The 14,965-nt window shown below is 36.1% G+C and overlaps 1 protein-coding gene across 9 annotated transcripts in view; it reads right to left on the bottom strand.

Annotated features, from left to right (window-relative positions):
* The window catches only part of ACSS3 (acyl-CoA synthetase short chain family member 3), a 249,175-nt gene that overhangs the window by 125,386 nt on the left and 108,824 nt on the right, over positions 1 to 14,965 (bottom strand). For all 9 annotated transcript variants that reach the window (XR_014083314.1, XR_014083316.1, XR_014083315.1 and 6 more), the window contains one exon: positions 6,841 to 6,944. Coding sequence is in view for 6 of the 9 variants with exons in the window: in XM_081594857.1 (XP_081450983.1) it covers positions 6,841 to 6,944 (104 nt within the window). In the remaining 3 variants the exon portion in view is untranslated. The remainder of the gene's footprint in view (positions 1 to 6,840; positions 6,945 to 14,965) is intronic.

The following is a 14,965-nucleotide window of genomic DNA, read 5'->3' as shown; positions in this document are numbered from 1 at the left end:
TCACTAATATAATAATGGGCATAAATAGAGATTCTAAAAAGCAATTATACATATCTAAACAGCTTCATGTATAGTAATCATATCTGAAAAAATAACAACATGGTGTTCTTCCCACATTATAATGCTATTAAGATGAAAATGTCTGATTCAATGGCTGCTATTTGACTTGGGATATTCATTTTCAGGTGGATTAACAATCTGAAAACAGTTATTCATTTGAAAAAAGAGAAAGCCTCATCATGCCTGTCTAACATTTGACAAAAGATTATTCCTTCCACAAACCAAATTCATGTAGCTTACCTGTAAGCTTGTCTTCTCAAATTATCACTAAAAATTACCTACTTTAGACTAATGAAGTCTTGCTCTAAATGAGAAAAAAATCTGGTTGCCAGGCAACAAAGACGACATCAAGACAAAATTTTCCTCTCTCACCATATGAACACTATCACAGCATCACTAGCTGAATGTTGCCGAGATGACTCTGTGTCTATATGACGATTCTTCCCAATCACAACTTCTCATGCCAAACTATCTATAATTTCTTTCCCATGAGTGAATAAAAAAAGAGATGAATGTATTTTCGATGGTTATGTTGAGAAAAACAAAAATGCATCAGACAGCACTGATTCATTCATATTACTAAAGACTCTTCACATTCTGCATCATAGGGTATATTCTGGACAAACCAGTTCATGGGCAGTGGCCTTGTCTGTTCAGTCTGACCCAGCTCTCTGAGTTTCATAATGTGTATTTCAAAAGTCTAGTGCAATTCATTGTCTTTAAAAATGTAGGCCTATACTTTAACCAAACCCTACAGCCACAGCCCAAATTTGATGGGCTCAGAAAATATTAAGTAAAATCCAGAAAGCAGGGGATGACAGCTTACAAGTATTAAAATCTAGGAAGGCAGAATTTGGTTGTACATAGAAATCTTTTACTTCAAGATCTGCAACAAAAGGAATGTTTGCTAGTGAGTATAGGCACCCAAACCACAGAAAACAGATTTTTGAATAATTAAAGATAGTGTCATCAAGATCAAATTGCCAGGAAGATAGTTTTCCTCGCTGTACTGTTAGCCATACAGAGCTTTTTATCTCTTAGCCCTAGGAAGCCATTTTGCAGAAAAATATACAGGATTTTGCATGGGGCCAAGCTAGGTATATTAAGATGGAAGGAAGTCACACATCCAGCACATAGTTGTAACATGGCTTTTTCAAAGGCACGATAATAAGACTCATAAAATTCCCAATGTAGACTTCCAGGGATGAAGAAAATGCCCTGTCACAGACTAAACTCAGGACTACACACCGACAGATCGAAATTCCTCTGCAGTAAGTATATCAATTCAGATGCCTGGAGGTGGGATGGGTGAAAACACAAAGGTAACAAAGGAAGAGGATGATTCAGGAAAAAAAAAAAAAAGCATGACAAACTCTGACATCCTTCCTATCAAGTAGCAAGTCACAATGCGTCTACCCAGGAGGAAGGAGACAGTACTACATTTATGCCTGTATCATTTCTCATAGAGCTCTCTGTTTAGGATAACTGTTATTAAACTACAATGAACTATTCCATTTTGTGGTTTTGATTCTTGTAAATAAAAAGGACTGCTGCCTTTAAAAAATCCTGGGCTAATGGATATTCTCCAGATACACCTAATGATAACGACTGAATCTGGTCAACCTAACCAATCTTCGTAGCCCCAGCTGTCTAGCCTCAGGAAGTATATCCTACTGAATACTACATAAATAAGGATTATTAGATCAGGCAGCCTTGACATATTTTAATAATATGGTATTAGGATGTATGTGCCTGTAGGATCAATGATTTTGATTTAAGAACCAGCTTGATTAAAGTTTGCTGGAGCCTGTGGGTCTACTTTAATAAAATCCAGAATTGTCAGATTCCTCCTCAAAGGAGGAGGATTTAGGCTCTATATAGAATGTATTTACTTCAGAAGTAGAAATTGCAATTAAAACTGCAGCAGTTCGAACAGTGAAACACGGTGATTACTTTAAAATAAAAGAACTCAGCAGAGATGGCTCAAGGCAGCTAAAGTAAGATCAATAACTTCAATCGCCACCAATGTCTCAGTCCATTAGGAGACTATCATTTTCTCATTGAAATCCCTCCAAGAGGCTTTAAAAATTATAGGAAGAATTTTACTCCTCCATTAAAGTGATGGAAATAAAACAACAAAATCACCCACTGCTACTCAAGTTGGTGGTCATTACCTCATTTCAATTACTTCATCACTACAGGGGCATCATTTAAAACACTTTCAACAGAAGCTTTGTATCGTCTGATGGAAACCACAGGGATTTGTTCTGGTAGCAGGTGGAAAGAATCATGGATTCTTTTGATCTAAGCCCTTCACCAAGTTGCCTCTTATAAAAGCTACTGTGGAACTTAAGTATTCTAACTTTGCAGTCAATACCTTTAACTGACTGAGAGCAAATGAAAGAATACAGTATTTCTACTTAAAATTAAATAACATAACAAAGCAGGATGCCCAACTTGTTTGTCACAATCATTTCTAAACCAGTGCCGTGTGTGCTCAGTCACCTCAGTCATGTCCGAATCTTTGCCGTGACCGAAGTGACTGAGCACGCATGACACAGGTGTATCTTACAGTAAATAGGGAGGAAGGAGAGAAAGAAGGAAAGAAAAAGGGAAGAGAAGGGGAAGCAGGAAGGAAAGAAGGGAAAAAGGAAGGAGGAAACGAATAAGGTCTACTATGTTTTGGGTTTTAGTAGTTAGGTGCTTCCTAACTTCCTAATTGGAGAAGGAAATGGCAACCCACTCCAGTGTTCTTGCCTGGGGAATCCCAGGAACGGCGGAGCCTGGTGGGCTGCCGTCTATGGGGTCGCGCCGAGTCGGACACGACTGAAGCGACTTAGTAGTAGTTAGGTGCTTCCACTAGGTGATTCACTCATAAGGAAAACATCTCTTTCATAGTCATCTTAAGTCAGAAAAAAAAAAAAATTCTTGCAAGACACAATGTGCTGCATTGAGAGTTCTTTTTTTGTGCTGTTTGATTACTGGAGAAGCTCACCTTAGGACTAAAAATGATCTACAACACTACAGTGTTTTATCTAGTGATTGTATATCTGAGGATAATGAAGTTCTGGCTGTTTTTGTTTTTTTTTGTACACAAATTATCATATCTTAAGGGAACAATCATCAATTCTCTTAATTTCCCCTTCTCAGATTATGACTGTAACACCTCTGTTTCTCAAACTCCATGTTAAAAAAAGAAAAAGAAAAATTCAGTCAATAATCCAGATGCTTTCAATCATTTTACGGATAAATTACTGTGAGGCTAAAGCACCTGGGTAAATGACAATTCATCTATTACCCAGAATTATGAATCATGTAGATACAACTCTCCTATATAAACTAACAAGACCAATTTCCTTCATGAAAGCATTCCATGTTTACATTATTACAATCCAAAACAAGGGTTTAATGCTTCAGTGCTGTTGAATAGTGACAATTCTTTATTAAATGCCCCTACAAGGAGCTGATCTGTTCCTGGATTTTTTACAGATTAGTTTGCAGTTTAGAATCTTGGGTGTTATTTAAATCAGACATCAGACAGTGTTGATCTTAACAGATCAAAAGAGTCACTAGAAATCTGTTGTTGCTAATAAAAATTTCACTTGAGTAACAAAAAATGCTGCTGCTGCTGAGATGCTCAGTCATGTCCAACTCTTTCTGACTCCACGGACTGCACCCCACTAGGCTCCTCAGTCCATGGACTTTTCCAGGCAACAATACTGGAGTGGGTTGCCATTTCCTACTTCAGGGGACCTTCTCAACCCATGATCGAACCTGTGTCCCTTACATCTCCTACACTGGCAGGCAGATTCTTTACCACTAGCGCCACCTGGGAAGCCCAACAAAAACAATGTTGTAATATAAATGGATTGACTGTAGAATGCCTTCTTAGAACCCAAGTCTCAGGAACTAATCAATTTTCACTCATACGTTTCAGTTACTTAACATATCCCTTAATAATTCCAAATTATACATTACGGTTTCTTAACAGCTCATTTGTATACATATATTAATGTAATCAGATAGCAAATTCATAAATTATGCATTGTATCTGAGGCTCATAAAAGTGTATGATAGTATAAAATAATATCAATTTCTAAGTCAATAACAAGGAAAAACAATCTTGTAGAAAATTTGAAATTTTAAATAAAGAAAAATATTCCTTTGGTGAAAGATTAACCTTCCTTGAAATGTTATCAGGTTTTTACTGGCATATCTCTTGGAGAAGCACACACCATCTATTTGATATGCAAAATATTAGAAAACTCATAAATGTGCTAGAAATATCAAATCTTCTCTTTTTTCTGAGTTAATAATAACCCATAAAGTGTTTACCGTTTCCCCTAGTAATCTGATATCTTAAGAACAGTTGCAAACATTAAACTTCAATATCATTCTTCAATTATTTACCACAACATATATCGTTGAAAATAGTGAACTAATTTCTTGTATGCCAAAGAATGAAGATTCTAACTAAATTTTCTGTTAGTCTCAGACACCCACACCATCTAGGATGAATTTTTTTTAATAACGAACAAAACCACTAAACTAGCTAGTTATCTGAAAGTGAAAAGTGCAAGCGTAGGTTGCTCAGTCATGTCTGACTCTTTGCAGCCCCACGGACTATAGCCCGCCAGGCTCCTCTGTCCATGGAATTCTCCAGGCAAGAATACTGGAGTGGGCTGTCATTCCCTTCTTCAGGGGACCTTCTCGACCAAGGGATTGAAACCCGATCTTCTGCATTGCACACAGATTCTTTACCTACCATCTAAGCCACCAGGGAAGCCTAGCTAGATACTTAACCCACCTACATACCTATCCCTATGTATGTATTTGTGTACTCAATTAGATACAGTATCAAATGCTGTAAAAATAAATGTGGTGGATGGAAAGAATCAGTTATTGTTAGTAGAAATCCACTATGTTTTCCACAGTAATGAGCAGCCATTGAAAGCTGATTAAGGTGACAGCACACTGACATAATGTGGTGATGAATTCCCTCTGAATGATACATTCAAGAAAAGCGGCAAACTCACATGGAACAGTACTCACCAGAGACCTCTTATGCTTGTTTCTCAGGCTTCAGTGAGCTTTTCTGTAAGCCTGGACTCACTAACTGCATACATCTGCACAGGCTATTATGTGCAAATATCAATAAGAAAAAGCAAAGGAATCATGATTTTATAACGCACTGGTTTCCTTCAACAATCTTCAGCATAGTCATCTTTAATGAGCCAGGGGTGGGGAACGGGACTCTTCTGCAAGTATTTGTGTAAGGTCACTTGTATATTGGAAACAAATTGTATGTTGACCAGGAAAGGAAAACCATCATGGAAAGCAATCTTAAAGGTAATCAAATAATTTCCTCTTTATGCCCAGGAAAATAACTGTTGGAATTTTCCTGGTGAATAGGAGATGCATCAAGTCTATAGACACTCTTCCATACACAGCAGTAATTCCTCACTTGTTTCTTATATGTATTTTACACAGAGCATTGCTTTCCCCACACTCAATTGTATCTTTTTTATTTCCCAAATAGTCACAAATCTGAATTTAGATAAGAAATTTCTTTCTTAGCAAATCAGATTAGACAGAATAGAACCTTTCTTTCTGATTTTCATCTTATTTAAAGAACGTATATTCTTCTCTGATCATTCATTTTATATTGCAAATTACAAAGAATATAGAAAACATAATTTTTCCATAAGAGCAACATCCAAGAAGATAATACAGAAAGTATAAGTTATCAAAATCAAAGAGCTCTAAAATATTAAACACTAAACTTCAGTTTTAGTCTCTCAATCTTCTAGACTGAATCATTTTAAAATGAGACCTAATTTTTACTGAATTTTATTATTTTAATTCAAATTTGATGCTCTGCCTAAAATGTTCAGAAGATGTAAATTCTGAAAACACTCATATACAACTGTTGATCTAATTAGTTAAACTAAGTAGGATTGAACTGAAATATGAAGGCTACAAGGCTCTCATAACTCATAGCTACTTTCAGTGAGCCAAATGGCAAAGCCAGCAAAATCACTACCTTTGGTGATGGGAAAACAAATTCCAGATGAACTACTTACTTGCCCATATGTACACAATCATCCCTCAAAAGAAGTTACCAAAGTTTTATTCTATCCACTTAATATGACAAGTTGTTTCCCAAGGATCACTCAGTGGGAGGAAAATAGAGAATAAATAAGTAAATAAATAAATTACACATATAATGATAAGTGTGTTGGAGAAAAACACATTTGTCTGTCAAGTGCTAAGCAGGTTTGATCCTAAGAAAGGACCAGAGAAGAACAGGAAATTCTATAAAAGGAACAGTGCTTTAAAAAAGTACTCTTGGAGCAGTTATAGGAAAGCTAGGTTACAGGAAAGCGGACAGAACAGGGATGAGTGATGACAATAATTTCAATAAGCGTAGATGACAGTGTGGCTGCTGCAGCTCAAAGGCAACTGGAGCGCTGAAGGTGGGATGAATTCAAAGGAAAATCTGAGATTTAGTGACTCACCAGATACATGAAACAAGGAGGATGAGAAAGCAAAAGAGGTCTCAGGGCTTTATATCCGACGTCAAGAGAATGACAGTATCAATGTAATTTAAGAAGATTTTTTAACAAAAGGAGAATCAAATAATTGCTTACTTCTACTGAAGCCAGAACCACCTGATTGCTGAGTTTGTGCCTGATGGTCACAATTCAGAATTTCCTCCCATCCCTGCAGTGTTTCTCAGCATTTCTGCAATATTTATGTACATGTTTGGAAAATTCTCACCAGTTTGCCACCAGTGGTCCAGCACAGGTACTCTGAAGACCTTTTTGGACCATTCCAGCGTCTCCACATCACATCGTTCTCCAGCCACAAATAGTGTTTTGAACCTGAGTATTAGAGGGAGAGTGAATTCAAATTATTCCTTGAAAATAAACTGAAATAATTTCAGTTTTGCCTTCTTTTAAACACTGTACAATATAATCACATTAATTCTCAGAGGAAAACACTGTAGAATGGTTGTAGAATGCAGGCATCATTTGTTTGGACCCAGCATGCTATGCAGCGCTAATTCACTTCAGTCGTGTCTGCCTCTTTGCAACTCTATGGACGGCAGCCTGCCAAGTTCCTCTGTCCATGGGATTCTCCAGGCAAGAATGCTGGAGTGAGTTGCCATGCACTCCTTCCAGGGGATCTTTACGATCCAGGGATGGAACCCATGTCTCTTAAGACTCCTGCATTGGCAGGTGGGCTCTTTATCACTAGCGCCATGCAGGAAGGCCCCAGTATAACTAAATGCATATCACAGCACTGGAGAGAAACGCTTCAAAAGCAGAATTCACAGCTATAGCTTCTCAGTTTTGAGAAAAGCAACTGAGTTGATCTTTGTAATATATCTGTCATAGTCATCTAATAATCAAAAGATGAAAAATCTTTTCCTCCTTGACATTACCTCTGCTAATTTTAGCTCCAAATTTGATTCCTGTATTCTATTTAAGTCTATGCCAAAAATATACTCTAGAGTATCAGCTAAGGCAACAAATGTGCTCATAGATATGATGCACATGCTCCTTCTCATGAGTTACTTCAATAAACATTACTCTGATTTCAACATATATTTCTCCTATTCCAAGGACATATATAGGAAAGGTAGGTGATTTAAAAAGAAATGGCATTGTGGCCTTACAAGATAAAAAGGCTCTTATCAAAAGGAATAAATGATTACTAAGAGATGAACAATCCTTTGCAAGGAACACTATGCCACATTGTAGAAAGGATGAAACAGAAAAAAAACAGAATTGGGTTGACACCATTGGTGGTTCATTGAGAGAATGACTATTTTTTTCCTCCATTCTCAATGCCCCCATGGCTTGTCTGTCAAAACAAAGGTGTGTATGAAGAGCTAATTCACTATTGTGAAAATTAAAACATAAATAAATAAATACAAATCAAATGTAAAAACCTGCCTACCCATCCTGTACAATGTAGTATAGCCATAGAAGATTTATCATTCCCTTAACTTATTTCATAAAAATCTCATGAATATTCAAATATTCCCACACTATGCTCCACAACTATGGAGCCTCTACGCTGCTTCTGCTACAAACATATATCTCATTCTATAATTACTTGCTTCTTGTTTATTTCTCACAGTTCCTTAGGATCATTCATCTTTATGACATCAATACCAATCAAAATATCTGAGATTTTTAGATACTTAAACTTTACACAAACTACATATATATTTGCAATTCAAGCAAATATATAACCTAAAATTACCTAAAATTTAGGTAATCAAATATGTATTCATTTATAACTTGCTTGAAATTAAAATCTGGATTATCAATTATGATCTCATCAGACAGAAATGCTATAGCAGGATGAAATAAATAGTAACACATTAAGCTATTAAAGTAGGCTAAAATATAACAAACACTAAAGTTTTGAAGTTTAAAATAAGGTTGATATATCTATGATTTTAGATGCTATATAAAAATAAGACAAAATAAGGATATAAATGTGATACTGTTGATAATCTTGTAACTGAAAAATATGAGCATATTTTAATTGTATCTTATTCAAACTATCAAAACTTTTTAAAAAACTTCTGTGATTAAGTATATTATATGTTTCTAGGGTAAATGAGGAGCAAGTGAAGACATCTGGAGAGTCAGTCCTGGGCCTTGTCACAAAGGAGCTTATAGAACTTTCTAAAGAATTTGGATTTCATCCTAAAGGTAGTGAGAGGCTAATCAAAGCCAATGAAAGATTTTCAGCAGGAGAGTGGCACAGTGAGATTTTTGGCTTAGGAAGACACCACTGGCAGGAGTGGGGAGGATGGAAGGAAGGTGAGGGCAGGAGCCCAGGGGCCCCGGGTTTGGGAGGCTATTACCATCACAGAGAAGTGGTGAGACCTGAACCCAGGCAGCCCCGGAGCGGGGGAGGTGGAGGGGAGATGGCGGATTATCTGAGAAGTCTGAGCAACAGGACTTATCACCAATGACAATTCTCGTTTCCTTGAAAAGCCTTTTAGAAATACTTGTATGTCATTGGAAGAAGAAAAACCAATACATAAACAAATGCCAAACCCAAACTTTAAAATACCTGATCCTAAATCAAAGTAAAACTCAAGAACACAGGATTAGAAGGAAAACACAGGTATACATGACAAATCATAGAAGCAAAAAAGACTGAATGAAAAGGTCTACTATTCACTGTTTTGGGGCTGCCTCAAACCATACTAAACAGACACCTTTAATGACTGATCATGGATACTTGCTTCACAATTTAGATTAACTTTATAGAATCATATTGCTGTTGTATAATATTACAGGAAATTTGAAGAACAGAAAGAACACATACAGGTATACGTACATACTAGGATTTCTGTTGTATTTTTGCCATTTATGACTATAGGAGGTTTCAAGCATGGTTTTCTTACTAACCAACAGAGGAGTTATTTTTTGTATTTCACTGAAAGTGTAATCATATTCTAGAGCATATTGTACCTTTTCTAACTTCTTTCTTTGTAATAACACATGTAACAGAATTTATTAGTCTCAAACTTTTCTTTAAGAGCAGAAGTAAATATCCAACTGTCTGATGTCTGAAAAAAAGAATAATATGCATTTAGATGATTTGTAAAAATTTTATAAAATGAATAGGTTTGGCTGATTCTAATACTATAGGCAAAGAAAAACAAAAAGGAAGTATTTTATGGACATCAAAGGCCACATTTCCATCATCTTTCAAGCCACAGATTGCTTCAAAAAGCTCTACAAGATCCAAATAGTCATGTGTTTAGTTTATATATAAAACTTAAGAACTAGAATTTCAAGAGTATTTAGTAATGAAAATGTAATGTAAAATATAGTCATTTAAAAATGTTATTACACAATACAAAATAATCTTTTGCTAATCAAGGGGCAACTAATACCTTGATATTACCATCATTTTTTTAGCTTTTAATTAATTTTTTTGGCTTTTTTTCCCTAGCCAAGTAAACTTCAACTAACGTAATTAATTGATTATAATAATAAAAAAATCATGCATAGCACTGATTCATTATTTCCTGATAAATTTCAGCCTTATGTATCTTTAAACTTATTATTTAATATTATGGTTTTTATTATAATTCTATTGTCTTTTTATCTTTTAATTATACATTAGTATCATCATGATGGCAATCTTCATAATGGCACTAATAAGCAAAATAGAAAGGTATAATATTCAACAAACAATAGTAAAAGTGCTGTTTGCCTTCTCTGCAAGTCAGAACAATCCCCTCCATTTTCATTAAAATCACCTTCAGTTCGGTTCACTAGAGTTCAGTCGCTCAGTCATGTCTAAATCTTTGTGACCCCATGAGCTGCAGCACACCAGGCCTCCCTGTCCAACACCAACTCCCGGAGCCCACCCAAACTCATGTCCACTGAGTCGGTGATGCCATCCAGCCATCTCATCCTCTGTCGTCCCCTTCTCCTCTTGCCCTCAATCTTACCCAGCATCAGGGTCTTTTCCAATGAGTCAGCTCTTCGCATCAGGTGGGCAAAGTATTGGAGTTTCAGTTTCAACATCAGTCCTTCCAATGAACACCCAGGACTGATCTCCTTTAGGATGGACTGGTTGGATCTCCTTGTAGTCCAAGGAACTCTAAGAGTCTTCTCTAACACCACAGTTCAAAAGCATCAGTTCCTCGGTGCTCAGCTTTCTTTAGAGTCCAACTCTCACATCCATACATGACTACTGGAAAAACCATAGCCTTGACTAGATGGACCTTTGTTGGCAAAGTAATGTCTCTGCTTTTTAATATGCTGTCTAGGTTGGTCATAACTTTTCTTCCAAGGAGTAAGCGTCTTTTAATTTCATGGCTGCAATCACCATCAGCAGTGATTTTGGAGCCCAACAAAATAAAGTCTGACACTGTTTCCACTGTTTCCCCATCTATTTCCCATGAAGTGATGGGACCAGATGCCATGATCTTAGTTTTCTGAACGTTGAGCTTTAAGCCAACTTTTTCACTCTCCTCTCTCACTTTCATCAAGAGGCTCTTTAGTTCTCTTCACTTTCTTCCATAAGGGTGGTGTCATCTGCATATCTGAGGTTATTGACATTTCTCTCAGCAATCTTAATTCCAGCTTGTGTTTCTTCCAGCCCAGCATTTCTCATGATGTACTCTGCATCTAAGTTAAATAAGCAGGGTGACAATATACAGCCTTGACGTACTCCTTTTCCTATTTGAAATCAGTCTGTTGTTCTATGTACAGTTCTAACTGTTGCTTCCTGACCTGCATACAGGTTTTTCAAGAGGCAGGTTAGGTGGTCTGGTATTCCCATCTCTTTAAGAATTTTCCACAGTTTATTGTGATCCACACAGTCAAAGGCTTTGGCATAGTCAATAAAGCAGAAATAGTTGTTTCTCTGAAACTCTCTTGCTTTTTCGATGATCCAGCGGATGTTGGCAATTTGATCTCTGGTTCCTCTGCCTTTTCTAAAACCAGCTTGAACATCTGGAAGTTCACAGTTCACGTATTGCTGAAGCCTGGCTTGGAGAATTTTGAGCATTACTTTACTAGCGGGTGAGATGAGTGCAATTGTGCAGTAGTTTGAGCATTCTTTGGCATTGCCTTTCTTTGTGATTGGAATGAAATGTGACCTTTTCCAGTCCTGTGGCCACTGCTGAGTTCTCCAAATTTGCTGTCATATTGAGTGCAGCACTTGCACAGTATCATCTTTCACGATTTGAAATAGCTCAACTGGAATTCCATCACCTCCACTAGCTTTGTTTGTAGTGATGCTTCCTAAGGCCCACTTGACTTCACATTCCAGGATGTGTGGCTCTAGGTGAGTGATCACACCATCATGATTAACTGGGTCATGAAGATCTTTTTTGTACAATTTACCAAAAGCAGAGGTAAAATTTGGGGCTCACTGGTAATTTAGGGACTTCCTTCATGGTTCAGATGGTAAAGAGTCTGCTTGCAATGCAGGAGACCTGGGTTCAATCCCTGGGTTTGAAGAATCCCCTGGAGAAGGGAATGGCAAGCTACTCCAGTATTTCTTGCCTAACATGAAATAGCATAGATGATCTCTTATCCCTAAATACACTAGAGACTATCTATCTACATTTGTATTAAAATTCCTAAAACTGCCCAAAGTTATTGTTTTTATCAATTACCAACTTCAAATTATATAATGAGTATAAACACATCATAAACAAAGATAAAATAAGACATGACTGACAGAACAATTTAAAATCTTTCAATAAATATTTAATCCAGTATTATTTAACTCCTAATTCCTCACAATAAACAAAACCATACTATATAATTTTATATTTTTAAAACCACATGATTACTTAGTATAAATCTATAATGGAAAGACAAATTATAATTTAAAGATAAACTCATGCCTAAGGGCAAGAGTTGTATTCTTATTTTTTAAAGGACATTTAGTCCTTTAGGTTTGCAAAAAAGGAACATTAACATTTTCCAACAGTGAAATTTCTCATTAATGACTCTGCCACTCTTTTATTAATATTACAAAGAGATGAACGCCCATTTTAAAAATTCAAAAATATATTTTTATTTAAAACTTTATAAAAGTGAAAATTAGCCATTTTTTCACAGTTATTTGGACTCTCTGGAGAGAAAATTTACTCATATTAATTATATACATCCTGTCTCTGCACTGTACAATATGGTAGCTACTAACTATCTCTGGCTATTTAAAATTTAATTTAGTTAAAATTGAAAAAAATAAAAATATCAATTTCTTCACAGTAGTAACCCTTTTTCAAGAGTTCAGTAGTTGACACCTTGCTAGTAGTTACTATACTGTAGATATCAGTTTTACTGGATAGTGCTGCCCTAGATTGGTATAGAATAATTCAATATATGAGAGATACTCTGATGATGGCAACACATGGAAAGATGAACCTACTTCCAAATGTGCAACACTAAAAGGATAAACAAAATGACAATATACAGTATCTAGAGTAGAATAAATGGAGAGAGAGATGAATGGGAATGAGACCTATACATCTTTCCTCATTTCTATGTAAAATCGAGCACAATTCAACACTCAAATGAAGTTGAAAATTAAGCAATAAGGGAAACAATAAAATGGTATTGTTGTTAAATTAATTTTATTCCAAAATACATAGGAAGCTGTATAGTAATGGATAAAAAGCCAAAGCCAAATTGTGGTGAAGAATTTTTGGTAATAAAGTATAAGCAGAAGAAAACTAAAATGAATATTCCTTTCAAGGTCCATAAACTACCAAACAAGAGAAAGCTACTCCTCACTTGTGCCATCATAGGTTAAATAAAATATATTATTTCAGTAATGCCTCATCAACTTCTAGTTCACACAACAGAACATTATTTTTTACATCGATGTCCCAGTGGTTATCTCCATCTTTTTCCTTCATTCTATTTTCTTCTGTTTCTCCCCACTAGAAAATTCAAATAACCTTTTGAAAAAAACTCTCCACCATTTATTACTGTTATTTTGGCTTCCGTTCAAATAGAACCGATTCTTCCCTCCAGGTCTCTTAACTGTTCTTTCAGATTTTTTATTTTGTCTCTCTGTTTTTCATTCTGAGTAAATTTCCCCAGTAGTCTCCTATAATTTTATCAGAGTCTTTCATTGTGTCCATATATTTATTTATTTAGTTTACACTATCCACTGTACTTTTTTATTGTTTCATATCCAAGTTAATAATTTTACATAAAAGTTATTAGTTTATGATTGATTATTCTCAAAATACTTACTTTCAAGTTTGATTTGACTATATTACAAAAATAAGGTCAATTGGAATGAATCCATGTTCTGTTGATATAAATAACATTAGAGTTCTTCATGTATTTGGAATTTTATTTCCCAAATCTTTTCAAAATAGAAGTTCTTTGTTGTTATTTGTATCTCTTTCTCTTTCCTATGCTCACCTTCTTTGTTCAATAGGTTTGTGACATCTAATGCCACAATGATGGTTCAGAATTATTAATCCACAGTGATACTTGGGATATCACAGATCTATTCCAGGATGACAGATGGGCAGTTTTGTTCCGTCTCTGATTGCTGGGCTGTCCTTTGTCTCATTCAGACCCCTGGACCAACGTCTGCTATAAGTCACAGTCCCAGAAAGCAGTCGACAGTCATTATCATCAGCCACCTTTTCTGAGTGGTGTGTTAACACCCCAGCCCATCCTCAAGCCCATCCTCAATCACTGAGCAAACTCTGACTCCATCGGGAGTACAAGGCAACACTGAGTCCCTATCACTCTGCCCACACCTGCCTGTACACCTAGCAAGCCTCTGGCTTCACCACCCTTACCATTTTGCCACTCTAACCCATTTCTAGTCTACAGAAAAGTTTATTTTTCAGCTCCACTGATGCTCTGCTTCTTCTTTTTCATATTAACTCTCATTGCTATGTAACTGGAGAAGAAAGGCTGCATCAAAGTATGAGGTACTGCGCTATCTTGAATGGAAATCCCAGCACAGATTATTTTTCTAACTTTACTAAAATTGAACTAGAAGATCATGGGGGAAAAAAAATCACTATGATGTATGAAAAAGAGCAGTGAATTAGAAAGCAGATGATAATAATAGCTAAGACAGTCTATGTTAAGAACAGTTCCAAGTGCTCTGCATGGATTATGTACCTTCTATTTTCATTATATTCTTGCACTAGTTCACACACACACACGAAAAGAACAGAGAGACTACATAACTTTCTGAAGGTCACATAGTCAGTAAATGGTAGATTTGAGCCCAGGGAGTCTAACTCCATAGTCAGAATCCAAATTACCATCCAGTACTGCCTAGCCCAGGTTTTGCCCTATAGTAGCTTTGTAATCCTGGGAATGTTATTTTACCTCTTTGTGGCAAAGTTTTCTCTACTGTG

The sequence above is a fragment of the Giraffa tippelskirchi genome, chromosome 4, assembly GCF_054371585.1.
Source record: "Giraffa tippelskirchi isolate mGirTip1 chromosome 4, T2T-mGirTip1v1.2.pri, whole genome shotgun sequence".
Classification (NCBI taxonomy): Eukaryota; Metazoa; Chordata; class Mammalia; order Artiodactyla; family Giraffidae; genus Giraffa; species Giraffa tippelskirchi.
Note: the sequence above shows the minus strand (reverse complement) of the source record. Positions and strands in the feature narration are given on the sequence as shown.